This window comes from Petromyzon marinus, chromosome 67 (assembly GCF_048934315.1).
Source record: "Petromyzon marinus isolate PM22_M1 ecotype Great Lakes invasive population chromosome 67, UKy_Petmar_22M1.pri1.0, whole genome shotgun sequence".
Lineage (NCBI taxonomy): Eukaryota > Metazoa > Chordata > Hyperoartia > Petromyzontiformes > Petromyzontidae > Petromyzon > Petromyzon marinus.
In genome coordinates this window covers 2,915,254-2,932,927 of record NC_133733.1, presented here as the reverse complement: position 1 = coordinate 2,932,927, position 17,674 = coordinate 2,915,254, and the positions used below count along the sequence as shown (strand labels likewise).

Here is a 17,674-nt window from a genome sequence, read left to right as displayed (position 1 = left end):
GATGATGGTGACAGTGATCGTGATCGCCAGTGGTGTTGGCACTGAGCGGCAAACCGAACCGGCGTCACCCGGAGGTTTGTGGCGCAGTGCGCTAACCGCTGCACCACCGCTCCCCCGCCCTCCCACCCTCTCCCATAAACGCCAAAGGGCCAGACACAAACGACACCATTACAGGGGTTGATACTGAACCAACAATTTGCCTTTCGGCAAGGTCGCCACGTGGGGTAGAGAACTCAAACGCAATAACTCGCGACTATTCGAACTCCAACACGACCGCCCGCCTCCAGGTGCAGATCGCGACAGCCGCAGCGGGCGTCACGCCGAAAACGTCACGTGACTCATTTCGTTTTACTTCTCTACCCTACCACGTGACGACTGCACCGAAATAAACCACAGAGCGCGGATTCCTGCAGTCACGAAAGCTTCCGAATCGAAGATCGCCGTTCCCTTACTGCGCAGGAACCTCCTGGTTACTACACCGCCACCAGCAGCAGCAGCAGCCCACACGGGAGTGGGTATTGTGTCCGTCCGTCCATCGTGCATCCAAATATGGAAGGGGTGGGGCTGGGTGGGGAGGGGCTGGGTGGAGAGGGAGGGGCTGGGTGGGGAGGGTGGGGAGGGGCTGGGTAGGGAGGGTGGGGAGGGGCTGGGTGGGGAGGGTGGGGAGGGGCTGGGTGGGGAGGCGCTGGGTGGGGAGGGGAGGGTGGGGAGGGGCTGGGTAGGGAGGGAGGGGCTGGGTGGGGAGGGGCTGAGTGGGGAGGGAGGGGCTGGGTGGGGAGGGGCTGAGTGGGGAGGGGAAGGTGGGGAGGGGCTGGGTGGGGGTGGGAGGGGTGGGGCTGGGTGCGGAGGGGCTGGTCACCCCGTGGTGCCCCCCTTATAAAACTCAACGTTTCACCAACTCACGCCGGCTTGTGCCCGCCCTCACAGTGGGGCATATTGTGCGGAACGCACCACCACGTGGTGCCGCCGTTGTTGTTGACCCTGGCCGTTGACCGAGCAGTAACCCAAAGTTACTACCAGCAGCTCCCTCCTTCTCTCTGCAGGAGAATGTGTTTAAAGCCGAGTCTCACAAACAGCGTTAGCCCAGAGACAATGCCACTGTCAGGGCATTGGCATCTCGGGGTAAGCAGCTATGTAGATGGCTTCTTCTCATTTATTCTCACACTGGGCACAACTCACGCACACACACACACGCGCGTCTCCTCTCACTGCTCACAACACTGCGTGATGTAAACACGTCACTACTTTAGCGACACACAGCCGACCTCTCTACGTAGTCCCTACATGCGACCGCACGGCTGACTGGCTGGCTGGCGTCATGGTGACGACACTGGGAGCCGTGCGGGAGGATCTCCCCACGCGGGTCCATCCCCCTTATATACCTCTCGGCGTGGCCAGGCCCCGCCTCCTGCCACGCCCCCTTCCAAGAACCTTCCAGCAGGTTCCCGACCAACCCCGCCTTTAACCTTTAACCCAGACACGCCCCCCCCACCCCTCCCTCTGATTGGTTGTGACATCACCTTGCCCACGCCCGTGATTACCCTTACAGGCCGACAGGTGGCACTCTGTCATTACACCGGATGTCGAAATATACGAATCGGTGTTACCGCCTGCTGGCTATCAAACCACCGCTGTCGACCCGTACGGCTTACCCCGTTATTCTTTGTCCAGGGAAATTGAGTTTGTCAGGGGATCATGCGGGCGTAACGGCCGTTTCACAATACGGGCACAAATAAAATTGCGCCTGTTTGTGTTTCTCCCTTGCGATGGGACTTTGTAGGATGAACGTTGAGGTTTATAAGGGGCACGGGGGTGACCAATACGGTGTGAATTGGTCTGTAGTAAGGTAGGTAGGGCACTGATAAAGGGGTTGACAGCGATGGGAGTGTGTGGGTGAGTGAGTGTGTGGGTGAGTGTGCTAGTGGTGATCGTCTATTTGCTTGCATCTCTCCCTTGCGATAGGACTCCATAGGGTGGACGTTGAGATTTAAAAGGGCACGGGGTGACCAATAAGCTCTGAATTGGTTTGTAGTTTGGTAGGGCGATGATAAGGGGTTGACGGGTTGGTGTTACTTTATTTTGACCAGGTAAGGCCCCACACACTGAGCTACGTAGCATCTCTATCGGATTCTAGATTTAAAGCTTTCGTGACTGCAAGGATCCATACTCTTTGGTTCTATTCGGTAAAGTCACGTAGGTAAAAAATAAAACAACAAAAATAATGACGTTTCAGCCACAACACAAGCGGCCTTCATCAGGTGAAGGGACCAGCACTGTCTCGAGGACAGCGCTGGAGTGAAACACAGCCACGCTCAGACCGCGACCTTTAAGCTGTGTGAGAGGAAACAGAGCGCCTTGATATTCTAATTCCTTTGTCAAGGCACCTTAATTCCTCTCACACAGCTTAAAGGTCCGCGGTCTGAGCGTGGCTGTGTTTCACTCCAGCGCTGTCCTCGGGACAGTCCGGTCCCTTCACCTGAAGAAGGCCGCTTGTGTTGTGGCCGAAACGTCGTGATTTTTGTTGTTTTATTTTTTACCTACGTGGTGACTTTACCGAATAGAACCAAAGAGTATCTCTATCGGAATCGGAATCTGGTATTATCATCATCACAGCTGTCCAATATGGGAAGGTCGCAAAGTTACAACAACAAACACGATACGCACAAACACACGGCGGGAGCGTAACGTAAACAAATCGCCCAGACACAAACAACATACAACAGTAGAGTAGTATATATTTTTTTATATTTTTGGTTCTTTCGGTAAAGTCACGTTGAGGGGAAACAATTGGTGATTGGGTGAGCGTGTGGGTGAACGTGCGGGTGAACGTGCGGGTGGGTGATTAGGTGAATGAGTGGGTGATTCGGTGATTGGGTGAGCGTGCGGGTGAGCGTGCCCACCTGGAAGTAGGTGAGCTGCGAGTGGTAGAGGTTGGGGATGATGTGCAGCGTCGTCCCCACCACCAGCAGCAGCTCGAACTTGTGAAGCGAAGAGGAGATGTAGCCCCTGAAGCCCAGACACCAAATCTTGAGCAGAGCCTCCAGGTCGAAGAGAACCGTGAACACCACCTGGAGGGGGAGACGGCACCTCCTCGTCAACCTCCTCATCCTCCACCTCCTACACCTCCTCAACCTCCTCATTCTCAACCTCCTCCACCTCCTCATCCTCCACCTCCTCCACCTCCTCATTCTCCATCTCCTCCACCTCCTCCACCTCCTACAACCTCATCATTCTCCACCTCCTTCACCTCCTACAACCTGCTCATCCTCCACCTCCTACACCTCCTACAACCTCCTCATTCTCAACCTCCTCCACCTCCTTCATCTCCTCCACCTCCTCATTCTCAACCTCCTCCACCTCCTCCACCTCCTACAACTTCCTCCATCTCCACCACCTCCACCTCCTCATTCTCAACCTCCTCCACCTCCTCAACCTCCTCCAACTCCTCATTCTCAACCTCCTCCACCTCCTCCACCTCCTCATTCTCAACCTCCTCCACCTCCTCCACCTCCTCATTCTCAACCTCCTCCACCTCCTCCTCCACCTCCTCCACCTCCTCATTCTCAACCTCCTCCACCTCCTCCACCTCCTCATTCTCAACCTCCTCCACCTCCTCAACCTCCTCATTCTCAACCTCCTCCACCTCCTCATTCTCAACCTCCTCCTCCTCAACTTACTCCACCTCCTCAACCTCCTCAACCTCCTCATTCTCAACCTCCTCCACCTCCACCTCCTCAACCTCATCCACCTCCTCAAGTCCGTGAGTCTGTGAGTGAGTCAGTGTGTGAGTCTGTGAGTCTGTGAGTGAGTCTGTGTGTGAGTCTGTGAGTGAGTCTGTGAGACTGTGTGTGAGTCTGTGAGTGAGTCTGTGAGTCTGTGAGTGAGTCTGTGAGTGAGTCTATGAGTGAGTGAGTCTATGAGTGAGTGAGTCTGTGTGTGAGTGAGTCTGTGAGTGAGTCTGTGTGTGAGTCTGTGAGTGAGTCTGTGAGTCTGTGTGTGACTCTGTGAGTCTGTGAGTGAGTCTGTGTGTGAGTCTGTGAGTGATTCTGTGAGTGAGTCTGTGAGTGAGTCTGTGAGTGAGTCTGTGAGTGAGTCTGTGTGTGAGTGAGTCTGTGAGTCTGTGTGTGTGAGTCTGTGTGTGAGTCTGTGTGTGAGTCTGTGTGTAAGTGAGTCTGTGAGTCTATGAGTGAGTCTGTGTATGAGTCTGTGTGTGAGTCTGTGAGTGAGTGAGTCTGTGAGTGAGTGAGTCTGTGAGTGAGTTTGTGAGTGAGTGAGTCTGTGACTCTATGAGTGAGTCTATGAGTGAGTCTGTGAGTGAGTCTGTGTGTGAGTCTGTGTGTGAGTCTGTAAGTGAGTGAGTGAGTCTGTGAGTGAGTCTGTGAGTGAGTGAGTCTGTGAGTCTGTGTGTGAGTCTGTGAGTGAGTGAGTCTGTGAGTCTGTGTGTGAGTCTGTGAGTGAGTGAGTCTGTGACTCTATGAGTGAGTCTATGAGTGAGTCTATGAGTGAGTCTGTGAGTGAGTCTGTGTGTGAGTGAGTCTGTGAGTCTGTGTGTGAGTCTGTGAGTGAGTGAGTCTGTGACTCTATGAGTGAGTCTATGAGTGAGTCTGTGAGTGAGTATGTGTGTGAGTGAGTATGTGAGTCTGTGTGTGAGTCTGTGTGTGAGTGAGTCTGTGAGTGAGTGAGTCTGTGAGTGAGTCTGTGAGTGAGTGAGTCTGTGACTCTATGAGTGAGTCTATGAGTGAGTCTGTGAGTGAGTCTGTGTGTGAGTCTGTGTGTGAGTCTGTAAGTGAGTGAGTGAGTCTGTGAGTGAGTCTGTGAGTGAGTGAGTCTGTGAGTCTGTGTGTGAGTCTGTGAGTGAGTGAGTCTGTGAGTCTGTGTGTGAGTCTGTGAGTGAGTGAGTCTGTGACTCTATGAGTGAGTCTATGAGTGAGTCTGTGAGTGAGTCTGTGTGTGAGTGAGTATGTGAGTCTGTGTGTGAGTCTGTGTGTGAGTGAGTCTGTGAGTGAGTGAGTCTGTGAGTGAGTCTGTGAGTGAGTGAGTCTGTGACTCTATGAGTGAGTCTATGAGTGAGTCTGTGAGTGACTCTGTGTGTGAGTGAGTCTGTGAGTCTGTGTGTGAGTCTGTGTGTGAGTCTGTGAGTGAGTGAGTCTGTGAGTGAGTGAGTCTGTGAGTGAGTGAGTCTGTGAGTGAGTCTGTGAGTGAGTGAGTCTGTGACTATGAGTGAGTCTATGAGTGAGTCTGTGAGTGAGTCTGTGAGTGAGTCTGTGTGTGAGTGAGTCTGCGAGTCTGTGTGTGAGTCTGTGTGTGAGTCTGTGAGTGAGTGAGTCTGTGTGTGAGTCTGGGAGTGAGTGAGTCTGTGAGTGAGTGAGTCTGTGAGTGAGTCTGTGAGTGAGTGAGTCTGTGACTCTATGAGTGAGTCTATGAGTGAGTCTGTGAGTGAGTCTGTGTGTGAGTGAGTCTGTGAGTCTGTGTGTGAGTCTGTGTGTGAGTCTGTGAGTGAGTGAGTCTGTGAGTGAGTGAGTCTGTGATTCTGTGAGTGAGTCTGTGAGTGAGTCTGTGTGTGAGTCTGTGTGTGAGTCTGTGAGTGAGTCTGTGAGTGAGTCTGTGTGTGAGTGAGTCTGTGTGTGAGTCTGTGTGTGAGTCTGTGTGTGAGTCTGTGAGTGAGTGAGTCTGTGAGTGAGTCTGTGTGTGAGCCTGTGTGTGAGTCTGTGAGTCTGTGAGCACCTCAGCAACGTGGAAGACGTCCACACCGAGCGAGGCTTCTGGCGAGGCGCTGTGGTTGCTGGCGGCCATCACCACGTCCACGGCCACGAGGCTCAAGATGGACATGTGGAAAGCAGTGGCCTGGATCAGGGTCTGGGGAGAAACAATGAGGGTAGTGGTGAGTGTAGTGGTGAGTGTACTAGTGGTGAGTGTACTAGTGGTGAGTGTAGTGGTGAGTGTAGTAGTGGGGAGTGTAGTGGGGAGTAGTGAGTGTAGTGGTGAGTGGTGAGTGTGGTAGGGGTGAGTGTAGTGGTGAGTGGTGTGTGTACTAGTGGTGAGTTTAGTGGTAAGTAGTGAGTGTAGTGGTGAGTGTGGAAGGCGGTGGCCTGGATCAGGGTGTGGGGAGAAATGGTGAGTGTAGTGGTGAGTGGTGAGTGTAGTGGTGAGTGTACTAGTGGTGAGTGTAGTGGTGAGTGTAGTGGTGAGTGTGGTGAGTGTACTCGTGGTGAGTGTAGTGGTGAGTGTAATGGTGAGTGTACTAGTGGTGAGTGTACTAGTGGTGAGTGTACTAGTGGTGAATGTACTAGTGGTGAGTGTACTAGTGGTGAGTGTACTAGTGGTGAGTGTAGTGGTGAGTGTACTAGTGGTGAGTGTGGTGGTGAGTGTAGTGGTGAGTGTGGTGAGTGTGGTCAGTATAGTGGTGAGTATACTAGTGGTGAGTGGAGTAGTGGTGAGTGTACTAGTGGTGAGTATGGTGAGTGTACTAGTGGTGAGTGTACTAGTGGTGAGTGTGGTGAGTGTCACCTGCAGGCAGGAGGGTGCCCAGCCACGTGGTTTGCTGACGTCCACAGTCACGAGCTGCCAGCCACCACCACCACCACCACCGCCACCACCACCGCCACCACCACCACCACCACTGCCACCACCACTCCCTTCATGAAAGACCTACACAACAACAACAGCAAAATCAGCCACAACAACAACAGCAAAATCAGCCACAACAACAACAGCAACAAAAACAGCAGCAACAGCAGCAACAGCAACAACAACAACAGCAGCAACAACAACAACAGCACCAACAACAACAGCAACAACAACAACTACAACAACAACTACAACAACACCAACAGCAATAACTACAACAACACCAACAGCAGCAACAGCAACAACAACAGCAGCAACAGCAACAACAACAGCAACAACAACAGCAACAACAACAACAACATCAACAGCAACAACAACAGCAACAGCCACAACAACAACAGCAACAACAACAACAGCAACAACAGCAACAACATCAACAACAGCAACAACAGCAACAACAACATCAACAACAGCAACAACAACAGCAGCAACAACAACAGCAACAACAACAGCAACAACAGCAACAACAACAACAGCAACAACAACAGCAACAACAACAACAGCAACAACAGCAACAACAACAGCAACAACAGCAACAACAACAGCGACAACAGCAACAACAACAGCAACAACAACAGCAACAACAGCAACAACAACAGCAGCAACAACAACAGCAACAACAACAGCAACAACAGCAACAACAACAAGAGCAACAACAACAGCAAGAACAACAAGAACAGCAGCAACAACAACAATCTCCCTGCATCTCCCCGTGTCCCCCCCCCCCCCGCCTTGTGGGGAGTTGCTATGGCGATGCGCGTTGCCACGGTGACGAGTGTCGCTATGGTTATTTGTCGCGATTGTCATAGCCGTTGCTACGGCGATGTCCGTTGCTATGGCAATGTCTGTTGCTACGGCAATGTCCGTTGCCACGGCAATCTCCGTTGCTAGGGCAATCTCCGTTGCCACGACAATCTCCGTTGCTACGGCAATCTCCGTTGCCACGGCAATCTCCGTTGCCACGGCAATCTCCGTTGCCGAGGCAATGTCCGTTGCTACGGTAATGTCCGTTGCCACGGCGATCTCCGTTGCCATGGCGATCTCCGTTGCTACGGCGACCGCCACCCCCACCCCACCCGGCACGCCCCTCACCTGCGTGGTCGCCGTGGAGGTCGTGTTACCACGTGATCCCCACATCTGCTGAAACTGGACTCGGATCTCGGCAAAAGTCTCGATAATCACCGCGATGAAGACGTTCTGCAGGGCGCAATGGGGGGGGGGGGGGGGAGGGGCACAGAGGCACAGGCAAAGGTGCCCCATGTAGCCTCCGGCGGGGTGCAGGGGCAAGTGCCGCGAACAGCGAGCTGGGTGTGGGTGGCCAGCATGACGCGGACACGCACGCGCGCAGACACACACATACACACATACACACACACATACACACACAGTCATACACACACACATACACACACACATACACACACATACAACAACAACCGCCATTCGCCACTAAGTGGCGGTGATGTCACCACGACGCTTGTACCAGGCTATGTTCACCCTGAGGCCACGTGAAGTGTCGAACGCCCGCTGGCAGGAGGTCACGGGGCAGACCCAGGTGCCACGGGTCGACTGACTGAGATGACTGGCTGATGCACCACCTGTGCCCCCTACTGTGCCAACCTGCTGTGCTTTAGCCACCCGGCGCTCCGCTCGTTGTTCTGAACGTCGCTCCTCCGCCCTCCGTTGTTGTTGGAGGGCGACTACCTCCAACTGCCCAGTAGCATCCTTCACGAGCCTCCTCCACAGAGGCCGATCTTGACACCGCTGGTACCGGTCATCGGCAAGTCCACTCAGCTCCACGTCCTCCTGTACCACATCACTCCATCTCTTCTCTAGCCCATGCCGCGCCCGCTTAGCCCCCTCAATCCGGCCGAACAAAAGCTGTTTCGGCATGCGGTGGCTGGGCATGCGGGCTACATGACCCAGCCATCGCAGCCTTGCCCGCCGGAGGAGCTCACCGATGGGACCTTGCCCAGATCTTTCAAGGATTTGTGAGCTCCTCACACTATCCAGTCGGGTTAAACCCAGGATGGATCGTAGGCAGGCCAGCCTAAATGTTTCTAACCGGCGAAGATGTTCCATTGGGGGGGTCCACGTTTCGCAAGCATAGAGAAGGGAGGGAATGACCGTGGCCGATAAGACCTGAAGCTTAGTGCGGAGCGACAGACCAGGTAGCTTCCACACAGCGTTACGCAACCGATGAAAAGATATTGCCGCTCGACTGATTCGGAGTGAGACCTCTGCTGTTAAACTGGAGCCAGTCATAAGCACACTGCCCAGGTATGGGAAACTCTCCACTCTCTCCACAACTGCCCCATCACCGATTGGGAGTTGTGGGGGTGGAGTGTCCGATGGTACAAAATACCCAGGCAGGTGCTTAGTTTTGGTGGGGCTGATGGTAAGGCCCACCCCTTAGTGGCACGCTCCAGTCTCAGCAGCAGCGTCTCCAACTCCTCTTCTGACTGAGCAGCTATTACCAAATCATCAGCATTCATAATGTGGTTGAGCAATAGGGAGCCATCCCTTGACCGCACCCGGGCATCGATCAGCCACCCATTATATCTGTACCATATGGAGATTCCCCCGGTAAAGCTATTGAAGGCTTCACGAACTACGTGGTCAAAATAGATGTTAAATAATGTGGGAGCCAGAGGACATCCCTGACGCACCCCAAGGTGTACAGGGAATGGCTCTGACTCCCGGCCACGTAGTTTTACCCGGGCCCGCTCACCATCATGAAGGTCCTTAATGATCGTGAGCAGAGGGTCAGGTACTCCAAAAGCACGAAGAACAACCCAGAGCCCAGGCCTACTGATGGTATCATAGGCCTTGACCAGGTCAATAAAGCAGAGATGTAGGTCTTGTTGGAATTCCCTACACCTCTGCTGTAGCAGACGGACAGAAAATATAGCATCTGTGCAGGACCGCCCTTTCCTGAAACCGCATTGGGGCTCCGCAAGCCTCTCCTCAGCGTGCCTGGCAAGGCGATGCTGAATAATCCTTGCCAGGACCTTTCCTGGCACACTGAGGAGTGAGATGCCCCTGTAGTTGTTACAGTCTGTGCGGTCCCCCTTTTTAAAGAGGGGGACCACCAGGGCATCCTTCCAATCCTGCGGAACCTGTTCAGTGGTCCAGACCGTTGTTGTGATGTCATATAGGGCAGTCTGTGCACAAACGCCACCCTCCCTCAGCATTTAGCTTGGGAGATCATCTCTACCCGCTGCCTTTCCTGGTCTCAGACTCCGGATCGCCCTCAGCACTTCCTCACCAGATGGCATGTCAGCCAGCCACTCACAGGGGGTGACTTATTCCAATATTTGAGGCACCGCAGCCTCAGCAGGGTCATCCTCACTTTGTGCCACGATGTTTTCCTGGCTGAGGGATTTCCCTCCCCCAGGACCTCACAGAAATGCTCAGCAAATCTGCAAACCTGTTCCCAGGAACACACATACACACACACACCACACAGTCATACACACATACGTATATATACACACACACACGTATACACACACACACCACACACACAGCCATATACACACGTATACACACAACAACAACAACCACCATTCGCCACTATGTGGCGGTGACGTCACCACGACGCTTGTGCCAGGCTATGTGCACCCTGAGGCCACGTGAAGTGTCGAACGCCCGCTGGCAGGAGGTCATTGGGCAGACCCAGGTGCCACGGGTCGACTGACTGAGATGACTGGCTGATGCACCACCTGTGCCCCCTACTGTGCCAACCTGCTGTGCTTTAGCCACCCGGCGCTCCGCTCGTTGTTCTGAGCGTCGCTCCTCCGCCCTCTGTTGTTGTTGGAGGGCGACTACCTCCAACTGCCCAGTAGCGTCCTTCACGAGCCTCCTCCACAGAGGCCGATCTTGACACCGCTGGTACCAGTCATCGGCCAATCCACTCAGCTCCACGTCCTCCTGTACCACATCACTCCATCTCTTCTCTAGCCCGTGCCTCGCCCGTTTAGCCCCCTCAATCCGGCCGAACAAAAGCTGAAGCATGCGGTGGCTGGGCATGCGGGCTACATGACCCAGCCATCGCAGCCTTCCCCACCGGAGGAGCTCACCGATGGGACCTTGCCCAGATCTTTCAAGGATTTGTGAGCTCCTCACACAATCCAGTCTGGTTAAACCCAGGATGGATCGGAGGCAGGCCAGCCTAAATGTTTCTAACCGGCGAAGATGTTCCATTAGGGGGGTCCACGTTTCGCAAGCGTAGAGAAGGGAGGGAATGACCATGGCCGATAAGACCTGAAGCTTAGTGTGGAGCGACAGACCAGGTAGGTTCCACACAGCGTTACGCAACCGATGAAAAGATATTGCCGCTCGACTGATTCGGAGTGAGACCTCTGCTGTTAAACTTCAGGCAGTCATAAGCACATTGCCCAGGTATGGGAAACTCTCCACTCGGGTGAGCGAGCGAGTGAGTGAGTAGGTGAGCGAGTGACTGAGTGAGCGAGTGAGCGAGTGAGTGAGTGAACGGGTGAGCGAGCGGGTGAGTAGGTGAGCGAGCGAGTGAGTGAGAAGGTGAGTGAATGAGTAGGTGAGCGAGCGAGTGAGTGAGTGAGTAGGTGAGCGAGCGCGTGAGTGAGTGAGCGGGTGAGTAGGTGAGCGAGCGGGTGAGCAAGCGAGTGAGTGAGTGAGCGGGTGAGTGAGCGACTGAGCTCACCTTGACGAGCCAGGCGAGGAAAAAGATGAGGGTGATGAAGTAGAAGTAAGCTCGCCAGCCGGGGAAGTGAGTGAGTGAGCGAGCAGGTGAGCGAGCTAGTGAGCGAGTGAGTGAGCGAGTGAACGATCGAGTGAGCGAGCGAGTGAGGGAGCTTGCGAGTGGGTGAGCGAGCGAGTGAGTGAGTGAGCGGGTGAGCGAGCGAGCGAGCGAGTGGGTGAGTGAGCGGGTGAGCGAGTGAGTGAGTGAGTGAGCGGGTGAGCGAGCGAGTGAGTGGGTGAGCGAGCGAGTGAGCTCACCTTGACGAGCCAGACAAGAAAGAAGATGAGGGTGATGAAGGAGAAGTAAGCTCGCCAGCCGGGAAAGTGAGTGCGTGAGTAGGTGAGCGAGCGAGTGAGTGAGCGGATGAGCGAGCGAGTGAGTGAGTGAGCGGGTGAGCGAGCGAGCGAGTGAGTGAGTAGGTGAGCCAGTGGGTGAGCGAGCGGGTGAGTGAGTGAGCGAGTGAGCTCACCTTGACGAGCCAGGCGAGGAAGAAGATGAGGGTGATGAAGTAGAAGTAAGCTCGCCAGCCGGGGAAGCTGTCGATGGCGCGGTACATGAGGAAGACCCACCCCTCCTGCGATGCCGCCTCGTACACCGTGAAGATGCTGGTGCCTGCCGTGACCGTCACACCGTCACAGTCACACCGTCGCCATCACACCATCACACCGCACCGTCACACCATCACACCGTAACACCGTCACCGTAACACCGTCACACTGTCACAGTCACACCGTCACAGTCACACCGTCACAGTCACACCATCACCATCACACCGTCACAGTCACACCATCACACCGCACCGTCACACCATCACACCATCACCGTCACACCATCACACCGTAACAACGTCACACCATCACACCATCACCGTCACACCATCACACCGTAACACCATCACACCATCACCGTTACACCATCACACCACACCATCACACCATCACACCATCACACTATCACCACGCACCATCACCACGCACCATCACACCGCACCATCACACCATCACCACGCACCATCACACTACACCATCACACCGCACCATCACCACGCACCATCACACCGCACCATCACCACGCACCATCACACCGCACCATCACACTACACCATCACCACGCACCATCACCACGCACCATCACACCGTCACCATCACACCGTCACACCGCACCATCACACTACACCATCACACTGCACCATCACCACGCACCATCACACCGCACCATCACCACGCACCATCACTACGCACCATTACCACGCACCATCACACCGCACCATCACACTACACCATCACACCGCACCATCACCACGCACCATCACCACGCACCATCACACTACACCATCACACCGCACCATCACCACGCACCATCACACCGCACCATCACCACGCACCATCACCACGCACCATCACACCGCACCATCACACTACACCATCACCACGCACCATCACCACGCACCATCACACCGTCACCATCACACCGTCACACCGCACCATCACACTACACCATCACACTGCACCATCACCACGCACCATCACACCGCACCATCACCACGCACCATCACTACGCACCATTACCACGCACCATCACACCGCACCATCACACTACACCATCACACCGCACCATCACCACGCACCATCACCACGCACCATCACCACGCACCATCACACTGCACCATCACCAAGCACCATCACCAAGCACCATCACGCTGTCACCATCACCATGCACCATCACATCACACCATCACACCACACCATCACATCACACCATCACACCGCACCATCACCACGCACCATCACCATCACACCGTCTGAGTGAGTGAGTGAGTCTGAGTGAGTGAGTCTGAGTGAGTGAGTGAGTCTGAGTGAGTCTGAGTCAGTGAGTCTGAGTGAGTGAGTCTGAGTGAGTGAGTTTGAGTGAGTGAGTCTGAGCGAGTCTGAGTGAGTGAGTGAGTCTGAGTGAGTGAGTCTGAGTGAGTCTGAGTGAGTGAATGAGTCTGAGCGAGTGAGTGAGTCTGAGTGAATGAGTCTGAGTGAGTCTGTGAGTGAGTCTGAGTGAGTGAGTGAGTCTGAGTGAGTGAGTGAGTCTGAGTGAGTGAGTCTGAGTGAGTGAGTGAGTCTGAGTGAGTGAGTCTGAGTGAGTGAGTGAGTCTGAGTGAGTGAGTGAGTCTGAGTGAGTCTGAGCCAGTGAGTCTGAGTGAGTGAGTGAGTCTGAGTGAGTGAGTGAGTCTGAGTGAGTGAGTCTGAGTGAGTCTGAGTGAGTGAGTGTGTCTGAGCGAGTGAGTGAGTCTGAGCGAGTGAGTGAGTCTGAGTGAATGAGTCTGAGTGAGTCTGTGAGTGAGTCTGAGTGAGTGAGTGAGTCTGAGTGAGTGAGTGAGTCTGAGTGAGTGAGTCTGAGTGAGTGAGTGAGTCTGAGTGAGTGAGTCTGAGTGAGTGAGTGAGTCTGAGTGAGTGAGTGAGTCTGAGTGAGTCTGAGTCAGTGAGTCTGAGTGAGTGAGTGAGTCTGAGTGAGTGAGTCTGAGTGAGTGAGTTTGAGTGAGTGAGTCTGAGCGAGTGAGTGAGTCTGAGTGAGTGAGTGAGTCTGAGTGAGTGAGTCTGAGTGAGTCTGAGTGAGTGAGTGAGTCTGAGCGAGTGAGTGAGTCTGAGTGAATGAGTCTGAGTGAGTCTGTGAGTGAGTCTGAGTGAGTGAGTGAGTCTGAGTGAGTGAGTCTGAGTGAGTGAGTCTGAGTGAGTGAGTGAGTCTGAGTGAGTGAGTGAGTCTGAGTGAGTCTGTGAGTCTGAGTGAGTGAGTCTGAGTGAGTGAGTGAGTCTGAGTGAGTGAGTGAGTCTGTGCGAGTGAGTGAGTCTGAGTGAGTGAGTCTGAGTGAGTGAGTGAGTCTGAGCGAGTGAGTTAGTCTGAGTGAGTGAGTCTGAGTGACTGAGTCTGAGCCAGTGAGTCTGAGTGAGTTAGTGAGTGAGTCAGTGAGTGAATCTGAGCGACTGAGTCTGAGTGAGTCTGTGTGAGTGAGTGCGTGAGTCTGTGTGACTGAGTCTGAGTGAATGTGTCTGTGTCTGTGACTGAGTCTGTGCGAGTCGTCCTACCGATTTCGTTGAAGCCGCTGTATCCCAGCTCTTGGCGACTGAGTCCCATGTCCAGAAGATCCACACAGCGGAATCCCAGCGGGCACGAGAAGCCTTGCCCGCTGGGGGAGCAGTGCGTGTCCGGGATCGCCAGGTTGTTCCACGACACCGCTCTGAAGAGGGGGGGGGGGGGGCGGAGGGGTGGTAGGGGAATGGGGGGGGGACACACGGAGGGGGGGCACAGAAGGTTAATGATGGGTGTCACGTGGTAGGATGAAGGGGTAATGATGAGGGTCACGTGGTAGGACGAAGGGGTAATGATGAGGGTCACGTGGTAGGACGAGGGAGTAATGATGGGGGTCACGTGGCAGGACGAGGGGGGAATGATGGAGGTCACGTGGTAGGACAAGGGGGTAATGATGTGGGTCACGTGGTAGGACAAGGGGGTAATGATGGGGGTCACGTGGTAGGACGAGGGGGTAATGATGTGGGTCACGTGGCAGGACGAGGGGGTAGTGATGGGGGTCACGTGGCAGGACAAGGGGGTAGTGATGGGGGTCACGTGGCAGGACGAGGGGGTAATGATGGGAGTCACGTGGTAGGACAAGGGGGTAATGATGTGGGTCACGTGGTAGGACAAGGGGGTAATGATGGGGGTCACGTGGTAGGATGAGGGGGTAATGATGTGGGTCACGTGGCAGGGCGAAGGGGTAATGATGGGGGTCACGTGGCAGGACGAAGGGGTCATGATGGGGTCACGTGGTAGGACGAGGGGTTAATGATGAGGGTCACGTGGCAGGACGAAGGGGTAATGATGGGGGTCACGTGGTAGGACGAGCGAGTAATGATGGGGGTCACGTGGTAGGACGAAGGAGAAGGGATCGGGGTCACGTGGTAGGACGAAGGGGTAATAATGAGGGTCACGTGGTAGGACGAAGGGGTAATGATGAGGGTCACGTGGTAGGACGAGGGAGTAATGATGGGGGTCACGTGGTAGGACGAGGGGGTAATGATGGGGGTCACGTGGCAGGACGAAGGGGTAATGATGGCGGTCACGTGGCAGGGCGAAGGGGTAATGATGGGGGTCACGTGGCAGGACGAAGGGGTCATGATGGGGGTCACGTGGTAGGTTGAAGGGGTAATGATGAGGGTCACGTGGTAGGACGAGGGGGTAATGATGGGGGTCACGTGGTAGGACAAAGGGGTAATGATGGGGGTCACGTGGTAGGCCGAGGGGGTAGTGATGGGGGTCACGTGGCAGGACAAGGGGGTAGTGGTGGGGGTCATGTGGCAGGGCGAAGGAGTAGTGATGTGGGTCACGTGGCAGGACGAAGGGGTAATGATGTGCGTCACGTGGCAGGACGAGGGGGTAATGATGTTGGTCACGTGGCAGGACAAGGGGGTAATGATGGGGGTCACGTGGCAGGACGAGGGGGTAATGATGGGGGTCACGTGGCAGGACGAAGGGGTAATGATGGGGGTCACGTGGCATGACAAGGGGGTAATGATGAGGGTCACGTGGCAGGACGAGGGGGTAATGATGTGGGTCACGTGGCAGGACAAGGGGGTAATGATGTGGGTCACGTGGTAGGACGAAGAGGTAATGATGGGGGTCACGTGGTAGGACGAAGGGGTAATGATGGGGGTCACGTGGTAGGACGAAGTGGTATTGATGAGGGTCACGTAGCAGGACGAGGGGGTAATGATGGGGGTCACGTGGCAGGACGAAGGGGTAACGATGTGGGTCACGTGGCAGGACAAGGGGGTAATGATGTGGGTCACGTGGCAGGACGAGGGGGTAATGATGTGGGTCACGTGGTAACAGTGAATTTTATCTCCCGCCCTCCCTCGCTCGCTCACTCGCCTCTTCCTCTAACCCCCCGTGTCTCCCTGTGTGCCTCCCTGTGTGTCTCCTCGTGTCTCCCTGTGTGTCTCCCCGTGTCTCCCTGTGTCTTCCTGTGTGTCTCCTGTGTGTCTCCCCGTGTGTCTCCCCGTGTCTCCCTGTGTGTCTCCCCGTGTGTCTCCCCGTGTGTCTCCCTGTGTGTCTCCCTGTGTGTCTCCCTGTGTGTCTCCCCGTGTCTCCCTGTGTGTCTCCCTGTGTGTCTCCCCGTGTCTCCCTGTGTGTCTCCCTGTGTGTCTCCCCGTGTCTCCCTGTGTGTCTCCCTGTGTGTCTCCCTGTGTGTCTCCCCGTGTCTCCCTGTGTGTCTCCCTGTGTATCTCCCTGTGTGTCTCCCTGTGTGTCTCCCTGTGTGTCTCCCGTGTCTCCCTGTGTGTCTCCCTGTGTGTCTCCCTGTGTGTCTCCCTGTGTGTCTCCCTGTGTGTCTCCCCGTGTCTCCCTGTGTGTCTCCCTGTGTGTCTCCCTGTGTGTCTCCCCCCGTGTCTCCCTGTGTGTCTCCCTGTGTGTCTCCCCGTGTGTCTCCCCGTGTGTCTCCCCCCCCCCCGCGTCTCCCCGTGTCTCCCCCATGCCCCTGTGTCTTCTCCCCCCGTGTCTTCTCCCCCCGTGTCTCCCCCCGTGTTCCCCCCCGTGTCTCCCCCCGTGTGTCTCCCCGTGTGTCTCCCTGTGTGTCTCCCCGTGTGTCTCCCCGTGTGTCTCCCCGTGTGTCTCCCTGTGTGTCTCCCTGTGTGTCTCCCCGTGTGTCTCCTTGTGTGTCTCCCTGTGTGTCTCCCTGTGTGTCTCCCTGTGTGTCTCCCCCCGTGTCTCCCTGTGTGTCTCCCTGTGTGTCTCCCCCCGTGTCTCCCTGTGTGTCTCCCTGTGTGTCTCCCCGTGTGTCTCCCTGTGTGTCTCCCCGTGTGTCTCCCTGTGTGTCTCCCTGTGTGTCTCCCCCCGTGTCTCCCTGTGTGTCTCTCCCCGTGTGTCTCCCCGTGTGTCTCCCTGTGTGTCTCCCCCCGTGTGTCTCCCTGTGTGTCTCCCCGTGTGTCTCCCCGTGTGTCTCCCTGTGTGTCTCCCTGTGTGTCTCCCCGTGTCTCCCTGTGTGTCTCCCTGTGTGTCTCCCCCCGTGTCTCCCTGTGCGTCTCCCCGTGTGTCTCCGTGTGTCTCCCTGTGTGTCTCCCCGTGTCTCCCTGTGTGTCTCCCCCCGTTTGTCTCCCCGTGTGTCTCCCTGTGTGTCTCCCTGTGTGTCTCCCTGTGTCTCTCCCCGTGTCTCCCTGTGTGTCTCCCTGTGTGTCTCCCTGTGTGTCTCTCCCCGTGTCTCTCCCCGTGTCTCCCTGTGTGTCTCCCCGTGTGTCTCCGTGTGTCTCCCTGTGTGTCTCCATGTGTGTCTCCCCGTGTCTCCCT

General features: G+C 55.4%; 1 protein-coding gene across 1 annotated transcript in view; it reads right to left on the bottom strand.

Annotated features, from left to right (window-relative positions):
• The window catches only part of NALCN (sodium leak channel, non-selective), a 164,462-nt gene that overhangs the window by 120,237 nt on the left and 26,551 nt on the right, over positions 1-17,674 (bottom strand). The window contains exons 7-12 of the mRNA XM_032978490.2: positions 14,422-14,573; positions 11,820-11,962; positions 7,720-7,824; positions 6,508-6,648; positions 5,725-5,856; positions 2,901-3,068 (exon numbers count right to left, since the gene is read on the bottom strand). Coding sequence (XP_032834381.2) covers positions 2,901-3,068; positions 5,725-5,856; positions 6,508-6,648; positions 7,720-7,824; positions 11,820-11,962; positions 14,422-14,573 — 841 coding nt within the window. The remainder of the gene's footprint in view (positions 1-2,900; positions 3,069-5,724; positions 5,857-6,507; positions 6,649-7,719; positions 7,825-11,819; positions 11,963-14,421; positions 14,574-17,674) is intronic.